This window comes from Sorex araneus, chromosome 3 (genome assembly GCF_027595985.1).
Source record: "Sorex araneus isolate mSorAra2 chromosome 3, mSorAra2.pri, whole genome shotgun sequence".
Lineage (NCBI taxonomy): Eukaryota > Metazoa > Chordata > Mammalia > Eulipotyphla > Soricidae > Sorex > Sorex araneus.
In genome coordinates, this window is record NC_073304.1 from 13,287,819 (window position 1) to 13,314,495 (window position 26,677).

Consider the following 26,677-nt stretch of genomic DNA (forward strand, 5'->3'; position numbering starts at 1 on the left):
AGTACCACTCCACGTAGAATAGTTACTGTGAAACCACAATTTAGGTTTGTGAGGAACAGGCAAAATAATCTGATTCCAAGTGAGGCCCAAGAGACAAAGGCTCAGATAACCTTTTCACATTAGCCTTTGGGTCATCTCCTTGCCATTGTGATGTGTCTGGGCCTTGTGGATGGATGGCAGTGGGCCTAGTGGATGGCTGGCTCTGCCAAGGGAGATTTGGGGATCAGAAATACTTTCTCCAGCACCTCCCAGAATTTCTTCCATTCGCTTGGACACCCAGGAAATCAGAATTCTCAGAGCAGTGCTGGATGTGTCAAATCCCAGGACATTCACAGGCCCACCCGTTTAGAATTCTCCGCCTGGAACCCTTTCAAGAGGCAGCGGAAGAAGGTAGCTGATGGGAGTTTAATGCCAACCCGCCAGAGCAGTCACCAGCAGGGAGAGCCAAGGGTGGCAGGCACACAGCTCAGCCTGAGGACCCGTGACCTGCACTGTGGGTCATTCCTATGTCCCCCCACGTGGCCGCTCTCCTGGACTCATCGCTTGTGAAAGAAAACTCAGGCTCCGAGAGCCCGATCGCGGGCAGGGGGTGCAAGCAGCATTGGGAGCCGGTGCAGGGGCAAGGCCTGGCACGCCGGTCCATGCCCCCGGAGCCCTAGGCCACGCGCTGCCCCTGGCACCCGTCGGAAGGTCAAGGCCTCCCCTTCGCGCCGGAGTTCAGGCAGGTGAGGCCGGCGGAGAAGCCGCGAAGCGACGCCTCGGCCCCGAGGAGGGCCCGCCCGACCCGGGGGCGCCCCTAACGGCTCGCTCTGCCCCGGCTCCACCCGACGGGGCTGTGCAGGCGGCCTGTCGCCCGCACTCAACATGGCGGCGGCGGCGTCAGCGGCCTCCTGCCCTTCTCCGTCCAGGTGGCGGCCGGCCCCGCCTCCCGCGGCGCCGGCGTCACGTGACCCGCCCCGCGGCTGAGCGCCGGCTCCGGGCCCCGCCGCGGCGCCGAGGCAGCGGCATGACGGCCGCCGCGGGCTCGGCGGTGCCCCTGCTGCTGTGCGCGCTGCTGGCGCCCAGCCGCGCCTACGTGCTGGACGACTCCGACGGGCTGGGCCGGGAGTTCGACGGCATCGGTGCAGTGAGCGGCGGCGGGGTGAGCAGCGCGCTCGGGAGCGGGGACGATGCGCGGGGGGCGGTGCGCGGGGTGGGAGGTGGAGGGGGGCGGACAGCTGCCTCCGGCCGTCGGGCGGCGATCGGGGCGCGCTGCGGGGGCAGCGGGTGGGCTCTGGCTCTGGGGAAACGTTCCGAGAGGCGCGGAGGGGTCCCAGGCGAGGCTCCCGAGGGTGGCGCGCCCGTGGAGGCGTGGCAAGGCGGCGGCGGGCATCCTCACCCCGGGCGCCCGCACTCTGCTCCCCACCGGGAAGGCGGACGTGGGAGGGACGCCCCCACCCCCCGAAACGGGGGTGCAGAGAGCCGCTGGGGAGCATCAGTCTGAGGATCAGGCAGCCCCCTAACACCTCCCGCCCCGGGAGGTGCTTTGTGACTGTGCAGCCGCTTCGGTTGTTAGGAGAGGCGGGTCTGAAGCCGGGCTCCCTTGCGGGATGCTCTGGTGCTCAGACTACAGCAGGTGCGCCCTAGATTTTTTTTTTTTTTCTGTCTGCAAGAGCAACAGGTGCTGCAAGAGCAACAGGTGCCCAATCGCCTCCAGGGACGCGAAGAGGCCTGCGGCAGTCGAGGACCATCTTTCCATTTCCTTCTCGGATTTTTTCCCTCCCACCATCTCTTCCCCACCCCACTCCCTGCCTTTTTTTTTTTTTTCCTTTTGGGTCACGCCTGGCAATGCACAGGGGTTATTCCTGGGTCTGCACTCAGAAATTACTCGTGGTGGTGCTCAGGGGACCATATGGGATGCTGGGAATCGAACCCGGGTCGGCTGCGTGCAAGGCAAACGCCCTACCCGCTATGCTATCTCTCCAGCCCCAAGAATTTTATTTTATTTTTTTAAGTTGAATCACCATGGGATACAGTTACAAAGCTTTCAGGATTGAGTTTCAGTCTTAGCATGATCAAATACCCATCCCTTCACCAAAGTACATTTTCCACCACCAAAGCCCCCAGCATCCCTCCCCCCACCCCTTACCCACCCCACTCCCTGCCTTTTTTTTTGGGGGGGTCACACCTGGCAATGCACAGGGGTTATTCTTGGGTCTGCACTCAGGAATTACTCCTGGCGGTGCTCAGGGGACCATATGGGATGCTGGGAATCGAACCCTGGTCGGCTGCATGCAAGGCAAATGCCCTACCTACTGTGCTATCACTCCAGCCCCGCCACTCCCTGCCTTTATGGCAGACTATTTCCTTCTTATTCTCTCTCTTCTTTTGGGCATTATGGCTTTTGCAGTTCAGATACTGTGAGGCTATCAGGTTTGGTCCTTTATTTTTTGGTTTTTGGGTCACACCCGGTGATGCACAGGGGTTACTCCTGGCTCTTAACTCAGGAATTACCCCTGGCGGTGCTCAGGGGACCATATGGGATGCTGGGATTAGAACCGGGGTCGGCCGCGTGCAAGGCAAACGCCCTACCCACTGTGCTATCGCTCCAGCCCCAGGTTTGGTCCTTTATCTACTTTCACAGACTTTTCAAACAGGCAGAAGTATGCTCACAGAGTTCTCATCACAGATGCCCTGCAGCCCCCACACTGGTGCGTGGAACTTTCTCAAAAGCCAATGTCACCGTGAACAAAAGCCCTGATGTCTCCTTGATCCTTGATTTTTACGGGATGAGTGACAGCTCCTTTCCTGCCTCGGGTTTCCATCCAAGATGACAGTTCCATTTAATGGGCTTGCCTCCTCCAGCCTCTCTTGGTTGTGACCATTGAGATGAGTTCTTGTTATCTTGGCCAGGGAGTGGGAGGGAGCGAGGGTCAGATTTATGGGAAAGGAGTCACGGGACCTTTTCAGCATTGTGCAAAACTGTGTGGGCACAGTGGGCAGTTTCCTTGTTCCCCAGTCATGCTGACTGTCTGGGGCCTTCTACAGTAGCTCGATTGTTTGCGGGTCCTAACAACCTCTGTCTGTTCTTGCCTCGTGGCCTTTGTGACCCCCCCCCTTCTTTGTTTTATTCCCTTCCCTTGTCATCTTTTGGTCCTTGGGAATGGCGATAACAGCCCTTTGGGTGAGAGGGATTCTTTTCTTTTGGAATCTCAGATCACAGAGCTAATTTTGTTTGAAACTTAGCCTGAGCTGGCTCTCGAACGGGTGCTTGTTGTTGGAACAATGCTCTGTTCGGTCCATGAATGGAGCTTACAGGCTTGGTGGCGTTTCTCATTCTAGGCTGTGGCATCACAGGATATTGCAAGAATGGGCTACAGTTGAGACTCAGAAGGGGGTACCCAGTAGGGGAGGGATACCACTCGACAGAAACATATGGTCAGAAGGGGGCCAGGGTTGGAGAAAGGTTTGAGAAATGCTGCTCTAGGTAACCAGTTGTCATTGGACTACTTGTAGGAGTTTGAAGATTACAAGACACCCTCGACTGTAACCATCAGGAAAGTGGGGGTGAGGTGGTGGGGAGACCTTTACTTTCGGGACTCAAAAAGCACTCAAAATCCCACCTGAGATCCCACCACTAGAAACCATCCAGGAGGTTGCAGATAGAAGCAGGCTTGGCATTTGTTTTTGTCGGTCAAGGGTGGGGCCTGAGCATTTTATGGACTCACTATATAGTGGTTTAAAATGTAAGAGGGAGAATTAGAAGTGCAGAAAGAGACAAATCGAGTTGCCCAGGTGGTCAGTGGTGGAAACCAGTGATACTGAAGCAAAGGAGATTTAGCCTGTCCTGCACCACCTGTTGGACTTGCTCCTTATCTAGTCTTCTGATGGGCCGCATTATTTTTAGCCAAGCTTGTATAGTCATCATTAAAGTGGGTGTCTTGGTAATTAAAGCTTAAGTCAGGTGCTTACATTGCAAAAAGCAAGAGCATACTGTCAGGATTTAATATTATAGTAGATGATTTGGTCTATAGCTTGATTGCCGATTTGAGCTGCTGGTTGAGAAAAAAATTTTTTTTTCCTAGCCCAACCTGATCCTCTTCCTCACCCCTCCCCACCCACTTTTTTATTACCTAATGTCACAACTTCACTCAGAAGTGTGGGCGCAGATTTCAAGGTAACCTGTGGGTTAGTGGGCTGATGTATTTTTACCGTACCACTGTTGTTCTCCCTTTTATTTTTGTGGTTTAAAACTTGTAGTAGTCCATATTTCACAATATTGACTGATAGTCAATATTCTCTAAACACATCTGACCTTATGTGTTTACTTAAAATAATAAATTTAGTGTTTAACATGATGGAAAAATATATCTGGCTACCTTATATAGGGGTATGTGTTTATAAGATTATTAAAATGAGAATTATAGCTAAGAGTAGGAGGTCTTTCTTAATTTTTTAGGCTGTCCAGCCATTGTTGTTTCTGTGCCTGGTGAGTTACTCATTTTAAAGTGGATGCAACACTATATTTGTGTGAATGGGAATGGTTGCAACACTATATTTGCATATACCTATTTAAAATTCTTTGTCAAGTCCCTGGTGCCAAGTACAGTTTGTGTTACTAAAATATTTCAACTGTTTCCACTTATAACTTTTAGGCAAGGTGATATAAAGCAGTGGTTAAGAATGTGGAACTGGGGGCTGGAGCAGAAGCACAGTGGGTTAGGGCATTTGCCTTGCACGTGGCTGACCCGGGTTCGATTCCCAGCATCCCATATAGTCCCCTGAGCACTGCCAGGAGTGATTCCTGAGTGCAGAGCCAGGAGCAACCCCTGTGCATCACCAGGTGTAGGTGTGACCCAAAAAGCAAAAAAAAAAAAGAGGAATGTGGAACTGGAACTGGAGAATTAGTACAGGGGTTAAGGTGCTTTGCCTTGTGTGCAGCAGGTTCAATCCTGGTTCAAGCCCCACTACCACCAACAGTGATCCCTGAGCACAGAGCCAGGAGCAAGCCTCAAATGCGACTGGGTGTGGCTGACACACCCCGCCCAAATATGTGGAATTAAGAGCCTAATTTTAGGTCCTGCCACTCAGATGACAGCATTAAGAATGTTATTTAGTGACACCCAAGGACTGTGGAGGCCAGGAATATTGCTCTGTGGTTGGCAGCCTGTCTCATGAGCTGGGGGAGAGGGCAGCTGGATTAGGGAAGGGATCACTAAGTCAGTGATGGTTGGAATATCACTTGGGATGGGAGATGTGTGCTGACAGTAGATAAAGGACCAAACGTGATAGCCTCTCAGTATCTACATTACAAACCATGCCAAAAGTAAAGAGAGAGTATGGGGGAAATTGTCTGCCATAGAGGCAGGGGGAGGGTTAAGAAGGTGGGGGGGATACTGGGGACATTGGTGGTGGAAAATGTGCACTGGTGGAGGGATGGGTGTTTGATCATGGTAGGACTGAAACTCAAACATGAAAGCTTTGTAACTATATCTCACGGTGATTCAATTAAAAAGGAAAGAATGTCATTTAATTTATCTGCTTTATTTTCTAGGCATACCATATTGCTTCCCTAGTCAGAGTATTGTGAGAATAGATGTAGAGTACTTAGCCTGGTGTCTAGCACACGACTAATTTTGGTTACTATCATCTTGCTTTAGGGATTTGAGTGGAGGAATTTGCCTTGAGGTCCTGAACCAAAAAACTTGTTTTAATTTGGCCTCGTAACACATATCATTTATTGAGAGTTCACTTTGTGCCACCTACTCTGTTCTAAAGCTTCTTCCTGGCTTGGTTCTAAACAGCTCCAGGTCTTGTTCAGGGATTGTGACTAGTAATTTGTTGTTACTTACTGGTGCATTCCCACATGTGGCTCTTCCGGTTTTTTACCACTGATTAACGCTTTGCATGGAATATGGCTGTAGGCTTGCCTTCAGTACGGTGGTGTGATAGGTTTTCTTTTTCTGTTAAGGACAGGAGTGCATAGAGGGTAAAATACCTAGAGACTGGAAAATTGTTCAGGTTTAATGGTATGATGCTGAACAGAAATAGTCTTTTGCTTTGGCTGAAGGATAGTGAGTCACCTGCCTGCTGCTAAGTCGTGTAAAGAGTGTATGCTTTTGTATTGGGCCCACATTGCAAGTCTGAGATCTTTGAGTCAATGCTTTTATTTAAAAGCAAAACCCAAAAGAACTGTGCATGCATTTCCTGCTCTTTACTGAGATTGTTACATGTACCAGCTACCATGCTAAGTCCTTTCTATCACTGTCACTGTCATCCTGTTGCTCATTGATTTGCTTGAGCGGGCACCAGTAATGTCTCCATTTTGAGACTTGTTACTGTTTTTTGGCATATTGAATACGTCACGGGTAGCTTGCCAGGCTCTGCCGTGCGGGCTGGATACTCTCGGTAGCTTGCTGGGCTCTCCGGGAGGGGCAGAGAAATTGAACTCAGTCGGCTACATGCAAGGCAAACACCCTACCTGCTGTACTCTCAGTGTGCATTGCTGGGTGTGACCCAAAAAAGCAAAAAAAAAAAAGAAAAAGTACTATAACCTTGGTCATGTACTTTATGAATGATGGAATCAGAGTGCGGCCTTCATCTGACTTGAGCCCTTATATTATGTTGTCTGTACTAGTGTGGCAAAGGTCAGTTCAAAGGCATTAAATTTGAGTAGATGAATGAATGGAGATGTGAATTTGAATAAGACATTCCCTGTCCACAGGAGACAGAAAATAGAGGTGAGACAGAAATGGGCACGGGGCTGAACAGCCCCAGCAGAGAGAGTGATGTTAGAGCAGAGAGTCTCGACAGGAGAGGAATCGGTGTTTTCCTTCCCTGCAGAGCAGGAGTTTCAGCTAAAGGTTGAAGGTTGATTTGGAATTAGCCGAATCAACACCAACACCAATGATGGTGTTTCATTCATTCTAGACTGCAGAAGGAGCAAAGATACAAAGATACGTTTTTATTTTTAGGGATTTGGTGTTTTCTAGAAGGTGTGGTATTGATAAGAAAGTTAGGACTGGGATGAAGAGAGTTGATTATACATGGTGAGCAATTTGAACCTTATCTTGAAAGCTCTCTGGTGGAAGTGTTTCTCTCTCTTTTTTTTATTGTTAAAAGTTTATTTAAAAAATTTTTGAGTCCCCCAAGCAATTCTTAGGGGCCTGGGGATGCTCTCAACTTGGCTGTTTGGTTTGATGATTTGGTATTCAGGATTATTGAAGTGGTATTGCTTGGACCCAAGGTTACTGGGGGTCACACACTGAAGTCTTGGGATGGGGGATTTGACTCTGGGACTCAAACTCGGGGCATTTAGCATGTCAGGCCTGTGCTTAAGCCCTTTGAGCCATCTCCCTGCTCCCCTGGGTTGGCATATTTAAATGGATTGGTTTCACGATTAGTATGATGAGTTTAGTTTGGCAGATAAAGTGGAGGATGGAATAGGGGAGACCTTGAGACCATTGAAGCTGAGAAGGGTCTCAATAGATACAGTGGGGTGAATAAGTAGACTTGTGAGATATTAAGGAAATCTTAGTGACTGAAGAGAGATGGGCAGTTTGGGCAAAGAGCAACCCTAAGAGTCTGGTTTTGCCAGATGTTTTCTCATCTAAGAACATGTCTAGAGAGTAGCTCCCTGTGTCTGTGGCTCTGAGGAGTATGAGGGAGATAGATACGGGTGCTCCCCGAATGTTAGAGGTGGCATATGTGTATAACCCTGAAGTTAAGTAGGTCGCCCTTTCATACATACAGCAAGGTTATCAGTGTTCTATCTACTGTTCTATGTTGAAACCGGCCTCTCTTACTCCCTTCACTTTGGGAAGGCTACATGATTGGCCAGTTACTGATTTTGTGATACCTTGGTGCAAGCAGTCCATCAGCCATGGTTTAGGGGTCTCAGCCACTGGTTCCTGCACTGTCCATCTCTGTCTTTTTAAACATTCTGAGGTGGTACCCTGGGCTTTCCGCAGGACAGGTTGCCATGGTGATTATTGTGTGGTCATTCTTTTTTTTTTTTTTTTTGCTTTTTGGGTCACACCTGGCGATGCACAGGGGTTACTCCTGGCTCTGCACTCAGGAATTACCCCTGGCGGTGCTCAGGGGACCATATGGGATGCTGGGATTCGAACCCGGGTTGGCCGCATGCAAGGCAAACGCCCTACCCGCTGTGCTATCGCTCCAGCCCCTGTGTGGTCATTCTTGGTAGTGAACGATGGCACTTCCTGAATCCGTAGTAAGACCAGAAAGAAGTAGTGACTCCTCTCAGCTTTGCCGCCTGTCACTTTTCTTGAGGAGGGAAAGTTCCCTGAGACTTAGTCTCCTCCTATCCTGGCCCTTGGATGTTTTAGCTACAAGAGATCTCAGGTAGAGAACCTACGTTTCCGTTCTAAGAACCACTCTCTGAGTCAGGGTCCTCGGGAAACATTTGTGATCATGAAGTACCTTCCAGCCAACCTTCAAGTTTGTGGAAGAGAAACTTGCTTCTTGCTCCGACCCTTTATCGATCATGACAAAGGGCAGACAAAGGAACAGCCTGGGAAAGGGCATTCCACAGCTCCGCTTTGCTACAAGTTATACTTAATCATTGTTAGGCATTGTGGAAAAGTCTCATTGGTTTTTATTCAAACTTGCAAAACCTTTCTTTTTTTTTTTTTTAAAGGCAACCTCTCGGCTTCTAGTGAATTATCCAGAGCCTTATCGTTCTCAAATATTGGATTATCTTTTTAAGGTAATGGAAAATACTTAATGGCATCTTGATATTTTAGAAGCTGGTGAATTTTACCCATTAAATTAATCACATTTATCATTTTAGGTTTTTCTTCTTTTAAAGATGGCTTTGGGGATAAAATTGCTATGTACTTGAAGTTTGGGTTTTCTCAACTGTCAAAAAAAAAGGCAATAATTAGTGATTTCTGGACGTGCTTTGTCCTTCACACAATACAGTAAAATGTTAATACTGTTACTTCTTTCCCCAGCCAAACTTCGGTGCCTCTTTGCATATTCTAAAAGTCGAAATAGGTGGTGATGGACAGACAACAGGTAGGCGTATTTGGAAGGTAGGAATGTTTTCCCAACATTTTATTTTATTATTTTATTTTTATTTATTTATTTATTTATTTATTTATTTATTTATTTTTTTATTGAATCACCATGTGGAAAGTTATAAAAGTTTCAGGTTTAAGTCTCAGTTATACAATGCTCAAACACCCATCCCTCCACCAGTGCACATATTCCACCACCAAGAATCACGGTATACCTCCCCCTTCCCCCCACCTCCCCAGCCCCCCACCCCGCATGTGTAACTGGTAAATTTCAATTTACTTTCACTTTACTTTGATTACATTCAATATCTCAACAAAAAATTCACTATCATTGATTTGGAGTTCCTCCCCCCCTAAAGTTGACCTGCTGAAAAGAAAGCATTTGGTAATTTTTTTTCCATTGCTGAGAATGAAGAGATATGAGGTCAGGAGGCCGCACTAGCAGCCGCACAGTTTTGGATTTCTGTATTTCAGTATTTTACTAACTAAGTCCAGAGAAATATCTGCCAGAAATCACAACATTGTGAGTTTGTATCTCTCAGCTAGTTTATATTCCACATATGAGTGCAATCTTTCTATGTCTGTCTCTTTCTTTCTGACTCATTTCACTCAACATGATACTTTCCATGTTGATCCACTTATATGCAAATTTCATGACTTCATGTTTTCTGACAGCTACGTAGTATTCCATTGTGTAAATATACCAGAGTTTCTTTAGCCAATCATCTGTTTTCGGGCACTCTGTTTTTTTCCATATTGTGGCTATTGTAAACAGAGCGGCAATGAACATGGAAATGCAGATGTCATCTCTACTATACCTTTTTGCCTCTCTGGGATATATTCGTTCCCAACATTTTAACCTATACCTAAACATAAGGATTAAGATATCTGAATATGATATCTTAATATTTTTATAAACAACCCCAACATTTTTCCCACTAACTTTTGTTTAGTAGACTATTCCATAATCCCTTTTGACAAAAACTATTTAAAAAAATTTGCATTGTAGCTCTGTCCTCCTGTTGTTCATGATTTGCTCAAGCGGGCACCAGTAACGTCTCCATTGTGAGACTTGTTACTGTTTATGGCATATCAGATATACCATGGGTAGCTTGCCAGGCTCTGCTGTGCAGGCAAGATACTCTCGGCAGCTTGTCAGGCTCTCCAAGAGGGATGGAGGAATCAAACCCGGGTCAGCTGCATGTAAGGCAAATGCCCTATCCGCTGTGCTAGCGCTCCAGCCCATCACATACACACAAAAAAGTGATTTTTCAGTTGCTACTATATAAAAAAACATAATAAATTAATAAAAAGCAGCAGTACTGTCAATTTTGTACTGCTTTTTAGATATCAAAATGAAAAAAAAAACATACAAGAGAAGAAGTGGTACCAGAATGTAGTCCTGGGAATTTTCAATTTCCCAAGAATAATACTCCTTTTAATACGGCTTCTAATATTAAAGTTGTGGCTTTATAATTTAAACTTTGATGATGCTTTGGATAGTAAAAAGGAGCAATTGTATGTTTGCATCTGCTCTCATCAAGTGATAGACAATCATTCTTGTGTGCCTTCCTTCAGGATCAGAGCTGGAAGACTGTTTCTTGTGTGACTTTATGAAGCACAGTTGATGGATAGATTCTCTTTGCTCTCTCCCATTTAGATGGCACTGAACCCTCGCACATGCACTATGCATTAGATGAGAATTATTTCCGAGGCTATGAGTGGTGGCTAATGAAAGAAGCTAAGAAGCGGAACCCTAATATCACACTCATGGGTAAGCTGGGAAGTTTCTCATACTTCTGGAGTTTGACTGTTTTCATTTAACGTTTTGTTTTGCTTTTCTTTTTGGCTTTTTGCATCACCCCTGGCGATGCTGAGGGGTCATCACTCCTGACTTTGCACTCAGGAATCACTCCTGGGGTGCTTGAGGGACTGTATGAGATGGTGGGAGATTGAACCCATTTCGGCTGTGTTAGGCAAACGCCCTACCTGCTGTACTATCACCCCAGCCCTTATTTAACTTTTCTTAATTGTGTTGAGATTAATGGAGCTTGATTAATCTCATTAATGGAGGTTAATACTGAAATATGAGAAATAGTCCCTAGTGTGTTTTCACAGCAAAACATGCAACAAGCATGATCTTGTTTTGCCCTTGTATATAATGTTGGATCCTTATGCTGTGCCTGGAAGACACATCCTTCTTTGAAGAAGTGGCAGTGGTCTGTTAGGGAGGTTGTGCCCTGATTTAAGGTGGTGTAATCAGTAAAAAGAAAAAGAGATTTAGAACCAGTTTCTATTTTGTTACTTTCAAAAGTTCTCATCCAACTTTGTAGAAAGGTAATGCAATTTATTCAATTGGAATATGCACCAACTATTTTTTTTCTTTAAAGCAATAGATTTACATACATATTTTCATTTCATTTAATATTCAAACACCTCCATTGCACCTTCCCACCACCATATTTTGAATGTCTCCACCCCAAATCCCAAACTGTCCCCAAAGCAAAACTGAAATAATTAATTTCATATAGAGGAAAGTGTGTGAAGATTGTTGTATTTCCTTTCTACTTAAAAACCCATCAATTGTGGTGTGCTACTCTTGGTACAACAGTGGTGTAGAGTATGAGATGTTGTGTGGCCGCTTAAGTGGCCGTGTGCATGGCGGTGACTGAGTTGTGGAGGTTTTTGGCTGCCCGGGCCTCTGTTGGGGCAGGGAGGGGAACTCGCTCTTCCCCTTCCTGGTTGTCGCAGATAAGATAGATGACCTGGGTTCTGCAGCAGCTATTGTTTATAGAAGAGGTATTAAAGAAATGGGTTTCTTTGGTTTTGCACCTCAGTGAAGTAGGGTCACTATTTTAAGAATTGGGATAATTTAACAATGCAGCTACAGTTTTGTCCTTGTAGACCTTCGTTCTAGTGATAGGATCATTACCATTCTGCTCCAGGAGAATTGTGAAATAACTATAGCCTCATCTGAGAATCTAGAAATACTAGCGATAGGATTAACAGACATTTCTCAGATGGGGTATCATTTATTTCACAATTCTCCTGGAGTAGTGAACAGATTTGTGAAAGTCTTTCAAACATCCATAGCAGTTGGTTTGTTTTTAATCACTTGAAATGGACTAGTGTTTTTGTTTTTGTTTTGTTTTGTTTTGTTTTGGGGCCACTCTCAGCAGTTCTCAGGCCAGGTCCTGTCTCTGTGCTCAGGGATCACTCCTCATGGGCTCAGGGAAGCATGTGTGGTGCTGGGGATTGAACCCACATCGGCTGCATACAGGGCAAGGGCTTTACTGCTGTACTGTTGCTCCATCCCTTGGAATAGATTAAATTTTTTTTTTTTTTTGCTTTTTGGGTCACAGCCAGCAATGCACAGGGGTTACTCCTGGCTCATGCACTCAGGAATTACTCCTGGCGGTGCTGGGGGACCGTATGGGATGCTGGGAATCAAACTCGGGTCCACCGAGTGCAAGGCAAACACCCTACCCGCTGTGCTATTACTCCAGCCCCTTGATTAAATTTTTTGAAACAGGTTTATATGTACATTCAGACTTAAGTGAGGCTAGTGATCTGTTTTAAAGTTTAATTTCATCCTTTCAGACTTCATTTCATACCATCAAATTAAAAGACAAACACAAGATTTTATAAATTAAAAAAGTTAATGTGTTCTTTTTAAATGGACTTTCATAAGGAAGCCAGAAATAGTTTGAGCAGTAAAATGCATCATTGACTTCAGCACATTTTTGTTCACGGAGGCTGCCTTAAAGGCATTTAAATGTAGAAAATCTGGGATGCTAACAAGGACACGTGCTAAATCCTCCAAAAGTTATTTTGCACTTAATTGTTTCAAATATCTCATCTTTGAATGTTTCTTTTGGAGTAACATATATATTCCTCTAAGTTTAGAAGCGTTAGTGTCATTTTCATTCATTTTTTCAGTGGTGAATCAGGTTGGTAGTACACACATTAAAAGGTAAGGAATTATTAACTGTTGAGTTTAATAAATTTTTTTAGTAACAAAATTAGCATTTTGAATTGTCACTAATATTTCTCTTTTCTCATTAAAAGAATAATTATGAGGGCCAGAGGGATAGTCTAGAGGTTAGTGCACATGCCTTGTATGTTGCCAACCTCTATTCCATCCTCAACATCATGTGGTGCATCATGTATCAGATGTCACCATCTGGTAGAGAGTAGTCCTAGAGGCATCACGCGCCACGCTAGAGGGTCCTGAACACCACCAGGGTAGCCCCAGGTAAATCCCTGTCACCACAGAGCCCTCACAACACTGAACCCTACGTTGAATCACTGATTGGCCAACATGACTGTGGGTGGCCCCGGGCTCCTTGAACAAAAAAGTGTGCCCCCCGCCAAAAAAATAATTAGGATAATGGGAAAATGTGGATTGTTTGATCTATATCATTTGTCAAGGTATTATTTCCCTGTCGAATCATTAACATTTATATTGATGTAAGGCGAAATCATTTTTGCTAAGCTTAATGGCTTTGACTAATAATTTAAGTAGCCTCAACTTGTAAGACATACTCTCGAGGGAAGAATTTGTGTTAGGCGTCCCTCGTGGAAGTAGATAGACACCAGCCTGTCAGAACTCTTCTTTCAGAGTAGAAGATTGAACAGTGAAACCATAGACTAGGAGGTGAGGCTGTTCAATGGTTATCCTGATAAGTCTCTGTGAAGAAAGTGTTTTTGTGGCTGTCTATTTTTAAAATTTTTGAAAAAGAATTTGGGATTGTGGAACTTGAGCCCAGGGTGTCAGTAAGGAATTAACTGAAGACTAGAAGAGATTTTTGCATGACAGGGCGACGTTCCTTCCTTGGATGTGTTTTGACTAAGTCTGTGTTCTTTTCTGCCTTCCTTTGCTTTGCCTTCAGCAGCTCCGTTAAACCCATCCCACCCTGGTCTCTTCCTCTCTGCAGGGTTGCCGTGGTCGTTCCCCGGATGGCTGGGAAAAGGTTTCAACTGGCCTTATGTAAATCTTCACCTGACTGCCTACTATGTCACGTCCTGGATCGTGGGTGCCAAGACCTATCATGATTTGGATATTGATTACATTGGGGTTAGTCATACATTTAAAACATAATTAACTTCTGGCCACTTACTTATAATTTCTAAAAGAAATGTGATTCCACAGCTCTTTGTAGACTAAACGTTTTGTGACACGAAACTTTTGGTAGCGGCATAAAAGAGCTACCTATAACCTTTTCCTTTTCCTCTCTGCCTATCCAACTTCTTTCTACTTTTGAAAAGTGAACTAAGTATATACCTTCCCTGGCCACCTTTGAACGGTTTGTTTTAGTTCTGTTGTTTCGCTTTTGATATCCTACCAGCCCAGTCTCGCCTCTTTCCAAATTCCCCCTTCTTTCTCTGCGCTTTCCCCTGGAGATCTCTCCGGCCCGCGGAGAGACAGCAGTGGAAAGCGCTCCTAATTGGGTGGGTTCTGTGAGCGGTTCCGACCTGAAATAAAACTAGTGAGGATAATAAATAGGGGGCCCAAGACGACACATGCCGATCAAGGGCAACTTTATTAACTGCCACGTTGGTTTTATACTTTTCTTAGCAGGGGGTTGGTACATAAGTTGTCAATCATCAGGGAAGTGTCTTCTCAGACCAAATAAGGAAAGGTTCGGGGTGTATTAGGTGGACTTACAACATTCTCCAAGAGTAGATTGAGAAATAGTGGGGAGGGGAAGGCAAGGGTCTATCTGGCAGGAGCATCTGGCAGGAGGAATGCACAAGGTAGAGGAAGGTATTCTACTTAATGGGGGGCTTAATGGCGTCTCTTAGTTAACTGCCCTGGGCTACTTTTACCTCTTGAGTTTGGCTATTTCCTTTGTCACAAGGGCACCTGTGCCTCAGGTCAAGCAAAGCTGGTAATGGAATTTTCCGGTTTGTCCAGGGTAAAGGTTTCGGGGTCCTCTTTTGTTCAGGGTCCTGAGCAGTCCCCAACATTTCTCTAGCTCTAATAATCAGTATCATGTGGCTTTATGAGTCTTCTGTTGTCTAAACTAGGAGTTACAGACTTTTTCTGAAAGTTTCAGATATAAAATAGGTTAGATTTTGTGGGTTAAGAAGCAATATTAAGAATATCATATAGACAATGATATATCAATGTAAAACGTGGTGGCATAAAACCATGACTAACTTATTTAGCTTCCAGACTGGTGCTAGGCCAGATTTGGCAGACTTTAGGAATCTGCTTACCCTGGTCTTAAACTGTTATTTAATACTTATAAAAAATTTTAGACTGCGAAAGTATGGTATGTTATCTTTCAGGCCAGTCTGTTTGTAGTTGGAGGTATGCTTCAGCCTGCATTGTACCCTCCAGAGCCTGATAGACACACACACACACACACACACACACCCATTAGACTGCTTAGTTCCTTCATATACCATACTTTAAACTTCAAAGCTGAATTTAAGAAATTTCCTGATACCTGCCAGCAGTTCTTTCATCCCTCCTGTGTTTTAGGCATTCTGTTGTATCCTGGCATGCCAAAATGAATACAGTTGAGTTCAGTGAGAGACTGGAGTAAACTGCAGAATAGTAGGATGATGTAGGCCCCGAGGGTGAACCCAGGACTGTAGGAAGTTGGAAGCAAGAATATGCTTGTTGTTGGTCTCCATCAAATGATGCTTGAAAATGACTTTGCATTTGAGAGCTTTCTTGAAAGTTGGGACATGTACCTACACACGCACTCACACACACACACACACACACACACACACACACACAGATACCTATTTATTTCTTTATTGATCTTTAAAGTCATTTGGTGGAGGGTCATACCCTGTGGTGCTCAGGGGACCATGCGAAGCTAGGACCAGAACTTGACCTGCATGGCAAGCCCGAAGTCCCTTCCTTTGAGCTGTCTGCCTTACCCCCCAAATTAGGGTATTTTTATGCCATAGTGAGAGGACATGTCAGCTTGGATTAGAATAGTAGTCTGTCATGATAAAGTAAAATAATTGAAACTGTTTTTGGTAAATAATGAGGGATTCTCCTTTCTCTTGCACTTTGCTGGTCCTACTACGGTGAGGCGTTTCTTCTGGCAAGAAATTCCTTTCTGTATCACTGGAGCAAAAAGATTTATAGCACCTGCACCTAAGGTTCACTGATTTTCTTCGATTCCCAGAATCCCGTATGGTCCTCCAAGCCAGCCAGGTGTGGCCCCCGAATATTGAGCCAGGAATAAACCCTGCGCACTGCTGGGTGTGGCCCCCCAAATCAAAAAATAAAATAAAACAGTCATATTTTAAGTCAAAGCATGATGTGTTTTTATATACATTCCCTGACAGGACTTTCTCTAAAACAGTTGGCTTTTCAGATGATAGTGATGATAAGAAAAGTGGAATCTTAACCATATATTTTTTTGAATTATATTAAATTATTATTTTTTGGCTTTTTGGGTCACACCCGGTGATGCACAGGGGTTACTCCTGGCTGTGCACTCAGGGGTTACTCCCAGTGGTGTTTGGCGACCAGATGGGGTGCTGGGAATCGAACCGGGGTTGTCTGTATGCAGGGCAAACGCCTTACCCGCTGTACTATTGTTCTAGCCTCTCTTAACCATATTTAACTGCTTTCTGACACTTAAAAAACATTCAAACTTCTAAATTTTCTTGTGGCTAAGTAAAATGTTTACAATAGTATTAGTGTTTGTAGACAATGTACATAACTTCGCCTCACCACAATCAAAATGCCCAGGACCCTAACCATGGCCCTTAGATTACTTCTAGTGCCGCTCTGTGTTCCCCACTTTCTTCTCTTCCCACACCCCCAGCCCTGCTTGAGAATCCCAGTTTTGTAAGCAGTGTCAAAGGTTTGCCATTTTTTTTTTACAGTTCTACATTTGTTTTGTTTTTCTACGTATCACAGAAATTATCTGTTATTTTTCCTTTTCCCTTTAACTTACTTCACTTCACATAATATTCTTCAGTTCCCTGTAAGTCTCAGCTGACTACAAGATTTCCTCTGTTCTTATAGCCGAATAGTACTCAAGTGTGTATATGTACATAACTGGGTTTTCCTTCCTCACCCCATTCTTGTATTGTTGGCTATTTAGTTTGCTTCCATATCCTGGTTATTGTGCTAAGCTCGATTCAGACATATTTTTTGTCTTTCAGATTTGGAATGAGAGGACTTTTGATGTCAGTTATATCAAGGTCTGTACAACTTAAAATATATATCTGTAAGTTTTCTAGCAAATAACTCCTGTATGTTTTTATAAACATTAGTAGTAGCAGAGAGCACTTTCATGTTTCTATAGCATAGTTATTTATTTTGCTTATGGTGACATAAATCTCAAAGTTTTAATAATGTTTGTGATCTTGGTATCAAAGTGCTAAATTTTTTGGGGGTTTTGGGCCACATTGATGGTGCACAGAGGCTACTCCTGCTTTTGTGCTCAGAGGTTCTTCTGATGGCGAGCGAGGAACCATATGTGGTGCTGGGGATATAAATGGGGTTGGCTGCGTGCAAGGCAGGTATCTTATACCCTGTGCTATTTCCCTCCCCCCCAAGGTATTGGGAACTAAGTCATTATAGGACTATATTTCTTCTAAATGCTGCACTGAATTTCCTATTTTAAAATTATTTCTGGTATTATGATGATTGTTACAAAAATCAAATACCACTTTTGACTTCTAAAGAAATTTTTTGGTATTATTTTATACCAAAATTTTGAGCTTATAATCTCATTTTATCTTTCTTTAGATGTCTATTTGTGTTAAATGTTTCTCTCTGTGATTAGCAGATTTCAACTAATATTTGGAAAATATTCCTTTTGAGTCGCTTTTCCTAAATTTTTAATTAATCCCTCTAGTATAAGATAAGGTGCCTATTGTTATTGCATCCTTTATAGGAAAGAAAAATTGGTGAATACTGACTCTCTTCTGTCTTTAGAAATCCAATGCAGAAAGTTTAACTTTTCAGATGGACAAGGTCTCTAATGTACTTTTCAAGTTCCTTTGGTTTTTTTTTTTCCTCCTTAACAAACGTCTTCCTTAACAAATACATTATTTTTTGAGAGAGAGAAAGAGAGAGAGGAGAGTTGTCTGCCATAGAGGCTGGCAGTGGGCAGGGTGGGGGGTGGCTCAAAGGGGTGGGAAGGTAACTGGGGACACTGGTGGAGGAGTAAGTGTTGGAACATTATATGGCTGAAACACAATCATGAACAACTTTTTAATGCTCTGTCTTAATGGTTATTAAAAAAACACCCAAACATTATTCTTCTATTTTGTTTCACTTTAAAATATTTTTTCATGAGAGTATTTTATGCCTTTGAGGAGGAAATAGAGACTAAATTTCTTTATTCAGTCAGTCGGTAAGCATTTCTACTTTCTACTTAATAGTTTGCTAAGGCAGGGATGGGGCAGCACAAGGGAGTGAAGGCTAAGAGGTAAAGGGTTTGGGAGCAGAGCAGGATGTGAAAGACAGGTAGGGGAGAATGGATGGGGCCGTTGGGCTGTTAAAAAGCCAAACCCGTCACTGGAGCAACAACACATTTTGCCTGTGTCAGGCTATTACCACGAAGGGTCAGAGATTTGAGACCATCTGTTGCAGGCCAGGCAAGTCGGCTCGGGCAGGAAGTGGTGAGAGCACTGTGGTTGTGGGGAACTTTCTCGGAGGTGAGGCAGGGGGACTAGTATAAGACCGAAACAAACGGTTGTTGGTGGAAATTCACAAGTGCTGTGAGTGTGGGTGTGAGGAGAACAGGGAGAGGGCAGGCCACAGGCCACGTTAGTGCATGCGTACTCTGCCACCCTGTCATCCGTATGATAATACTTATCACCTGCAGAGGACAGCAGGACCTACAGGGGGCAGGGCAGGGAATTATGAGTGGAGATGGATTGCTTTTTTTCCTTATTTAAAATCTTTTAAAAATGAACCAAAGGACCATGATTTACAAAAGTTTTGATAGTTGGGTTGTAGGCATACAATATTTCGACACCATTCCCATCACCAGTGGCAGCCTCCCTCTACAATTTCCCGTGCTCCCCGCCCTACTGTCCCCACCTACCACCTTGACAGACACATTTCAGAGTTCCCCATTGTTAGTTTAGATCTCAGTTTTCAACGTTGTTGAGTCTGTGCTTTGGATATATAGCTATACCGCTCTCCTACATCACTGGTGTAACCAAGGCCCCTGGCCTCTGTTTCCCATTACTTCCCTTTCTCTTCTTCATCTTTCCTCCTCTTGGCTTCCTTGCTTTTATGTCTTTCTCCTCCTGATACTCTGGGATCAAGGCATTCCTCCCTTTACTACATTGCATCTCCTCCTTCAGTGATTTTGTATGTCACAGAGAAGTGAGATCACCCTGTTATTTTTCTGGCTTACATCATTCAATGGGCTGGAGCGATAGCACAGCGGGTAGAGCGTTTGCCTTGCACGTGGCCGACCACAGTTCGATTCCTCCATCCCTCTTGGAGAGCCCAACCAGCTACCGAGAGTATGCCTGGCAAGATACCCATGGCATATTTGATATGCCAAAAACAGTAACAATAAGTCTCATAATGGAGAAGTTACTGGTGCCTGCTCGAGCAAATCGATGAACGCTCTCTTTGTTAAAATGTCACCAGAAAGAGTTGGGTAATGGTAGGTGAATGTAGTGTTTGGTAAACTTAATGGATATGTATTATATAACATAGTAAGATAGCCCTGGGAAAGAATAGGATCACGAATCTGACAGTGGTGGATGCAGATGGTTGTGTGAATTTTTTGTTTTTTCTTTTTGGGTTACACCCAGCGATGCTCAGGTTTTTCCTGGTTTTTCACTCCTGGTTTTTCACTCCTGGCAGTGTGCTTGGGGTTCCTATGGGATGCTGGGTATTGAACCCGGGTTGACCACTTACAAAGCAAATGCCCTCCCTGCTGTACTATTGCTTTGGTCCCTTGTGTGAAATTTTTATAAAAATATTCCTTAATTTTATAAGCAGCTTTCTAGTCAAGCCTTTTCCACAACAAACACATCCTTTGAAAAAGTTTTAGCTAAAATTTAGCTGAAAGAACACTGCTATTCATACTGGCTTTGGGATGAAAAGTTATTTATAAAAATTTATATAGGTGTGCATATTTGGGAGTGTTACTTGAAAATATCCTATACGAAAAAGTAAGGAGTCATAGATGTGATCGAGAAATAGCACTAAAAGAACTAGATATAGTTGTAGTGATAGGTGCAAATTTGGTTTAACTCCTTTCTAAGGAGAAGAAGGAAGTTTTCGTGTGAAAAAGCATAAACTCACTTGTAACCATTCTTGCGTTCTCATTATCCCCTTGGCAGGTATTGAGGAGAATGCTGAACTATCAAGGTCTGCGGCAGGTGAAAATCATAGCGAGTGATAACCTCTGGGAGCCTATCTCTGCTTCGATGCTGCTTGACCCTAAGCTCTTTGAAGTGGTTGATGTTATAGGGTAAGGATCGTTTCACTCTGCTGACTAACAGTTTCTGCTTGTCTGCCCTGGGTAATAACTCTCCTAGTTTTTTCCTTTTCAACTAAAGCATGCTAAGCTGTCATGCCGTACCTTTTTCTTAGACATATTTGTATTTCTAATATGGGGAAATGTACTGGGAACTTAAAAAAATTATGGTAATGTTTGGAGAAATGTGGCTGTTTACATTTAGGGGTAGAGCAGTATTTAATTTTAGAAATTACAAAGACACTGTGATAAAGATAGTTCCTGTGGGTCTCGCATGCACATGTAGGTGTTTCGTGAAATCACTGACTGTGCCTTCTGCCGTGTTTCTAGGGCAGAGTCTCTCTCCTCCTCCTCCTTCACCCAGTTCTCCTTTTGTGGGCCTTGCCCACACATATATGTGTATATTATTTCTTTTCATCACAATAAAACAGTTAAAAATAAGATACATATTATGTATGGCATTTGTTCTTTATTTTCCTAGTTCTACTCAATGTTTTTTTTTTTGGTGTCTGAAAGATTTGAATATGTCAAAAAGAAAATAATGAATATCCATATTCCCATCACTAGGGATTCATAACTCTGAGCCAAGAGCCTATTGTCCATATTCCTATTTGCTCATCCATTCTGCATTATTCTGAAGCAAATCACTGACCCTATATTAATTTTTTCTATAGAAATATTGTCATGTATTAATGATAACATCCTTTTTCTTTTCTACCACAAACCATGTCATTGTCATATCTAAAAATATGTGAAGAACGTGTTTATTTCAGTTTTTTATAGTTGAACCTGGATCCAATTCAAAGTCATTGTGAAAGGCTGATCACTAAGTCCCTTCTAGTCTTTCGGTTATTACTTTGTCTTCCTCCCACCCACTTTGATTTGCGAAAGAAATTGTATCAGTCACCTGTGTCTTGCTGGAGATTTTGTAGAGACATGCTTTTTTTTTTTTTTTTTTTTTTTGCTTTTTGGGTCACACTTGGCGATGCATGCACAGGGGTTACTCCTGGCTCTGCACTCAGGAATTACCCCCTGGCAGTGCTCAGGGGACCATATGGGATGCTGGGAATCGAACCTGAGTCAGCCGCGTGCAAGGCAAACACCCTCCCCGCTGTGCTATTTCTGCAGCCCCTTGTAGAGACATGCTTTAGGCTTAAGTATTTTTTGCAAGAAAAGTTATATAAATGGAAACATTTATCATTTTATGGCTTCCGGGAACAGAAGGAATTGCTCATCCATCTATCTTCCTTCCCATTCTGTCTGTGTTACAAGTTTATCTCATTTTAAGGGCATCTGGGAAACATGAATGGGATGTAGAGGTTACAAGGCAATCTGGTATAGTTCAGGAAACTTCATTGTTTTGAAATACAAAGACTTGGGGAAGACATTTATCTTTATTCCTTTAATAAGTACACGTAAGTTCCGTCTTCTGACTTTCACTCATTTTCTCTCTTCCTCCTTTTTCTAGAGCTCATTACCCTGGGACCCGTTCAGTAATGGATGCAAGGCTGACTAAGAAGAAGCTTTGGTCCTCTGAAGATTTTAGCTCTGTAAATGATGACGTGGGTGCAGGCTGCTGGGCTCGCATATTGAATCAGAATTATGTCAATGGCTACATGACAGCGTACGTAATTAAAAGCTCCTATGGGTTGTTGTTTTGAAAAGTTTAACTTGCTAAGTAGGACAGTGCACACTGATATTTAATATGTTCATAGCCGAGATTCAATTATTGTAAAGTAAACATTTTGCCTTGTTAGCCTCTCATAGACTGTATTTTTAGTTTTCACTGTTTGTGGTTGGCATTGAAATAAGTCAAGCTCCTGGAGATTTAGTTATCTATAAAAAATTCATAAGTCTATGACTGACAAGTTATTTGGATGTATATAAGCAAATAATTATAATGGCAGATTTTATGTCACTTTGCCTCTAAATATTTTAGCATTTGCTCTAAAACAACGATATTCTCCCATAGGAAGACAATATTTTGATGTCCAAGAATTTTAAAAAGTATTTCTAATACCCAGGCAAAATGAAAAATTTCTTGTGTCCCAAAATGTCAATCTTTTAATTTAATTTTGTTTTGTTTTGTCTTTTTACCATGCCAAGCAGTATCACTGTATCACCCGTTGCTCATGGATTTGCTCGAGGGGGCACTAGTAATGTCTCCCTTGTGGGACTTGTTACTGTTTTTGGCATATCGAATACGCCACGGGGTGCTTGCCAGGCTTTGTGGGTGGGATACTCTCGGTTGCTTGCCAGACTCTCTGAGAGGGGCTGAGGAATTGAACCCGGGTCGGCTGCATGCAGGGCAAATTCCCTACCCACTATGCTATTGCTCCAGCAGTACTAGGGACTTACTCTTAGCTCTGTGGACAGAAATCTCTCCTGGTCAGCTTGGGAGACCATCTGGGGTGGTAGGGCGCATACTCTAGTTGGCTGCATGAAAGGTGAGTGCCCAACCTGCTGTTCTATCTCTCCGGACCCTCTTTTTTTTTTTTTTCCACAAAAAGCAGTGGGACACAGAGAGGGTATCATGCATTTCACAATCCCTGGGTAAATAATGAGAACTTAAAAAAACTTTCACTGGTGTAAGAATATTGGAACTTGAAACTATCCTTTTTGCTGACACGATTGGATCTTTGATTATTTAAGAATATCACTTTCATTTGATGACTGGTGAGACTATGGTAAGAAAATAAAATTCTTAAATTCTGGTTTACTTGTTTAAGCCGAGAGCCCAGCCAGGGTCCCAAGGTTCCCTTTTGCTCTTGACTTTTCCTGATAACTGTACGGTGCTGTAACCGGTGGTTCAGGTCCAGTGGGTGTCTGAAAGAATGGGACAAAATACAGAGCAGCAAGCCCACCCAATTTGTACTTGTAGATGGAACAGTTATCGTAGTGCCACGGCCCCCTCCTTGGGCTGCCCTCTTCAGGATGCATCAGATAGGCATTAGTACATTTACTCCTCACAGAGGTCACAGGGGCTAAGTGCAGTTATAATCCTCATTTTACAGATGAGGAAACTGAGGCCCAGAGAGGTTAAGTGGTGGAACCATGGTTTGAACCCAGGCAGTCTGACTTTTTTTTTAATTTTTGGGTCACACCCAGTGATACTCAAGGGTTACTCCTGAATCTGCACTCAGGAATTCCTCCTGCCAGTGCTTGTGGGACCATATGGGATGCTGGGAATTGAACCCAGGTTGGCCACTGTGCAAGGCAAATGCCCTACCTGCTATGCTATCTCTGCAGCCCCGGCTTTCTGACTCTTAATTGTAATGGTTCTCAATTGTAAAACTTTGCAGCAGCTCAGAGTCAGGTTCATAATATTATATCATGAAACCTGGAGCATGTAAGGAGACTGACTGTCAGAAGGAAATCAGGTGTGGAAACAGCCCTTGTTTGTACTTGCGTCAGCAATTGAACATGTCTGGTTACCTGTAGAGTGTGATTCATCTCCTAGCTATGTCTGGTTTAGTACAGTTTATATTTTGCATTAAAAGATTTGCCATTCAAAATATTTAGATGCACTCAATATTGGATTTTTCAAAATATGAATCAACTTAGGTAGCTTGCATAGTCGTGTTTGGGGTGGTCATTCTCTCGTCACGTACGGATGTCTGTATAAATTCTGCGAATGACATTTTACTTACAGGTTTTTTTCGTATGTACTTTTTGTCACAAACTCTTCTCATGTTTCTCTTTCATTAAATAAACCCTCTAGCACAATCGCTTGGAATTTGGTAGCTAGTTACTATGACCATTTGCCCTATGGGCAGTGTGGATTGATGACTGCCCAGGAGCCATGGAGTGGGCATTACGTAGTACAAGCTCCGATCTGGGTGTCAGGTACGGTGCACATGCCATCTGTTGCTCCCCAAAGCCCTCTCTAAGAGTAAGAGCAGAAAACACTTTAGAAGGAAATTCGAAGATCACATACATGTATGCCCATGTGTGTGTATTTGGATGTATGTGTGTGTGTGTGTGTGTGTGTGCATGCATGTGTTTGTGTGTGTATATCCATCCACTCATGGAAAATTTTATTCATTTATTTTCATTTATTTTTAATTTTTTTATTGAATCACCATGTGGAAAGTTACAAAGTTTTCAGGTTTAAGTCTCAGTTATACAATGCTCAAACACCCATCCCTTCACCAGTGCACATATTCCACCACCAAGAACCACAGTATAGCTCCACTCTGCCCCCCCTACATCCCTGCCTCCCCCCCACACACCTGTGTAACTGATAACTTTCACGTTACTTTCATTTCACTTTGATTACATTCAATATTTCAACAAAACTCACTATTATTGTTTGGAGTTTCTCCCCCCTAAATTCGGACCTGCTGAAAAGGAAGCATTTGATAATTTGTTTTCCATATGGAAAATTTTAAATATATGTAGGCTCCATGCTAAGCAAGATTTGCCACAGTGTTCTATAAGAATCTTGCTGTTGACAAATACTCAAGTTCTACCATTTTTTAAAAAAAAATCAAGCATATATAAGTACTTTTTAAACTGCTTAATTACAGTCTTACAATAAGAGTTTTTAAAAGTGGCATGCTGACAGAAAAATACTGATCTGAAACAAATTTGTTTTAATTTTAATCTTAACTTTTTTGTGATTTTCTTTTCTAATTAGTGTGTTTTACTCAGAAGTTTGTAATTTTAACCTTAATTACATATATGTATGTATATACATATAAAATGGCATTATTCTAAGCTCATTAAGTTCTTCCAAAATATGAAAAGTTAATTTGTACTTGTACATCTTTAAATATTGAAATTGTTCCTACATTGTTTAGATCACTATTTCCTGAATTGAAAGGGGTGCAAAATGATGGGATTGTGTGTGGTAATAGCTTTAGGTGCATTTGGGGTAACTTACTGTTTTTTCACTTAGAGATGGTGTATTTTCAGGGGGATGCCGATTTATTTTTTCTGAAAAGGAAGCAGTAGGCCAAATAAGTTTGGAAATCTCTGAAAAATATTTTCTCTTTTTGTTTGGGGGAGGTTAGAGTAGGAACATGTAATTTTCTTGGTACATTTTGAGATTAGCTTTGGAGAGGAAAGAAATAATTTGTTTAAAACCATATAGATTCATTCTGAAATGCATTGTTAACTTTTTCTACTGTTTTATTTATAGTTATATTAAGATGGATTAAATAGAGCTGAACAAATATTAAGAGGGCATAATTTTATTTACTCGAACAAAACAAGGCTATTCTTCAGCTGACAGTGTGATTCATTATTTTTACTAGGCATTTTAACAGTCTCAGCAATTGTACTGTTTAACTAGACCAACCATTAAAAAGTTGAAACATGCAGTTAGCAAACATTTTCCTCTTAAGTAAAATATTTCTTATTAGTTTCAATCATTCTTATTAATAGATAGCCTTGATTTTATTTTTTAAGAAGTTCTATTACCATTATTTTCATCTTATTTGGGTCTTTTTTTTCTTTTCTATAGCTCATACCACTCAGTTTACTCAACCAGGCTGGCATTACCTGAAGACAGTTGGTCACTTAGAAAAAGGAGGAAGCTATGTAGCTCTGACTGATGGCTTAGGTAACCTTACCATCATCATTGAAACTATGGTAATTATTTGTTGCTGTTATGGGATTAACTCACATTATTAGTATTGGGAAAACAAGCATAAAGTATAGTTGACCAGATAAACTTTACTGAAGCATAACTGATGCATAATAAACATATTCACATTTCTTATTTTCATGTAGGGTTAGATTCATTTCTAGCTTTTTCTTCTTTTTTTTTTTTTGCATGTTTCTGCCTAATTATCCCTACATCATTTGTTGACTATTCTATATTGAATTGCCTTTGTTCTTTTGTTGAACATCAACGGGTAATAAAGGTGAGGGTCTTGTTCTCCTAGATTCTCAATTATATTTCACTCATTTTTACATCTATCCTTATGTGAGTTTCACACTGTTAATTACTGTGGTTTTTTTAAAAAATGTTATTGCTTATTATTTTTCTCCCCCTCTTTGTGATTCACCATGAAGTACAGTTACAGAACTTTCATGTTTGAGCTTTGGTCTTATAATCATCAAACACCCATCTTTTCACCAGTGCACATTTCCCACCACCCAAATCCCCAGTATTTCCCCCCTTCACATCCCCTGTTCCAACCCTTCCCCTGCCTGTGTAGCAGACAATTTCCCCCATACTCTCTCTCTCTACTTTGGTTACATTCGATATTT

General features: G+C 42.7%; 1 protein-coding gene across 1 annotated transcript in view; it reads left to right on the plus strand.

Annotated features, from left to right (window-relative positions):
* The first annotated feature begins 962 nt into the window (after nucleotides 1–962).
* Nucleotides 963–26,677, plus strand: part of GALC (galactosylceramidase) — a 59,957-nt gene continuing 34,242 nt past the window's right edge. Inside the window, exons 1-10 of the mRNA XM_055133616.1 lie at nucleotides 963–1,141; nucleotides 8,639–8,707; nucleotides 8,955–9,018; nucleotides 10,681–10,794; nucleotides 13,958–14,097; nucleotides 17,166–17,204; nucleotides 20,322–20,452; nucleotides 21,927–22,082; nucleotides 24,180–24,304; nucleotides 25,926–26,053. Coding sequence (XP_054989591.1) covers nucleotides 1,007–1,141; nucleotides 8,639–8,707; nucleotides 8,955–9,018; nucleotides 10,681–10,794; nucleotides 13,958–14,097; nucleotides 17,166–17,204; nucleotides 20,322–20,452; nucleotides 21,927–22,082; nucleotides 24,180–24,304; nucleotides 25,926–26,053 — 1,101 coding nt within the window. The 5' untranslated portion in view covers nucleotides 963–1,006. The remainder of the gene's footprint in view (nucleotides 1,142–8,638; nucleotides 8,708–8,954; nucleotides 9,019–10,680; nucleotides 10,795–13,957; nucleotides 14,098–17,165; nucleotides 17,205–20,321; nucleotides 20,453–21,926; nucleotides 22,083–24,179; nucleotides 24,305–25,925; nucleotides 26,054–26,677) is intronic.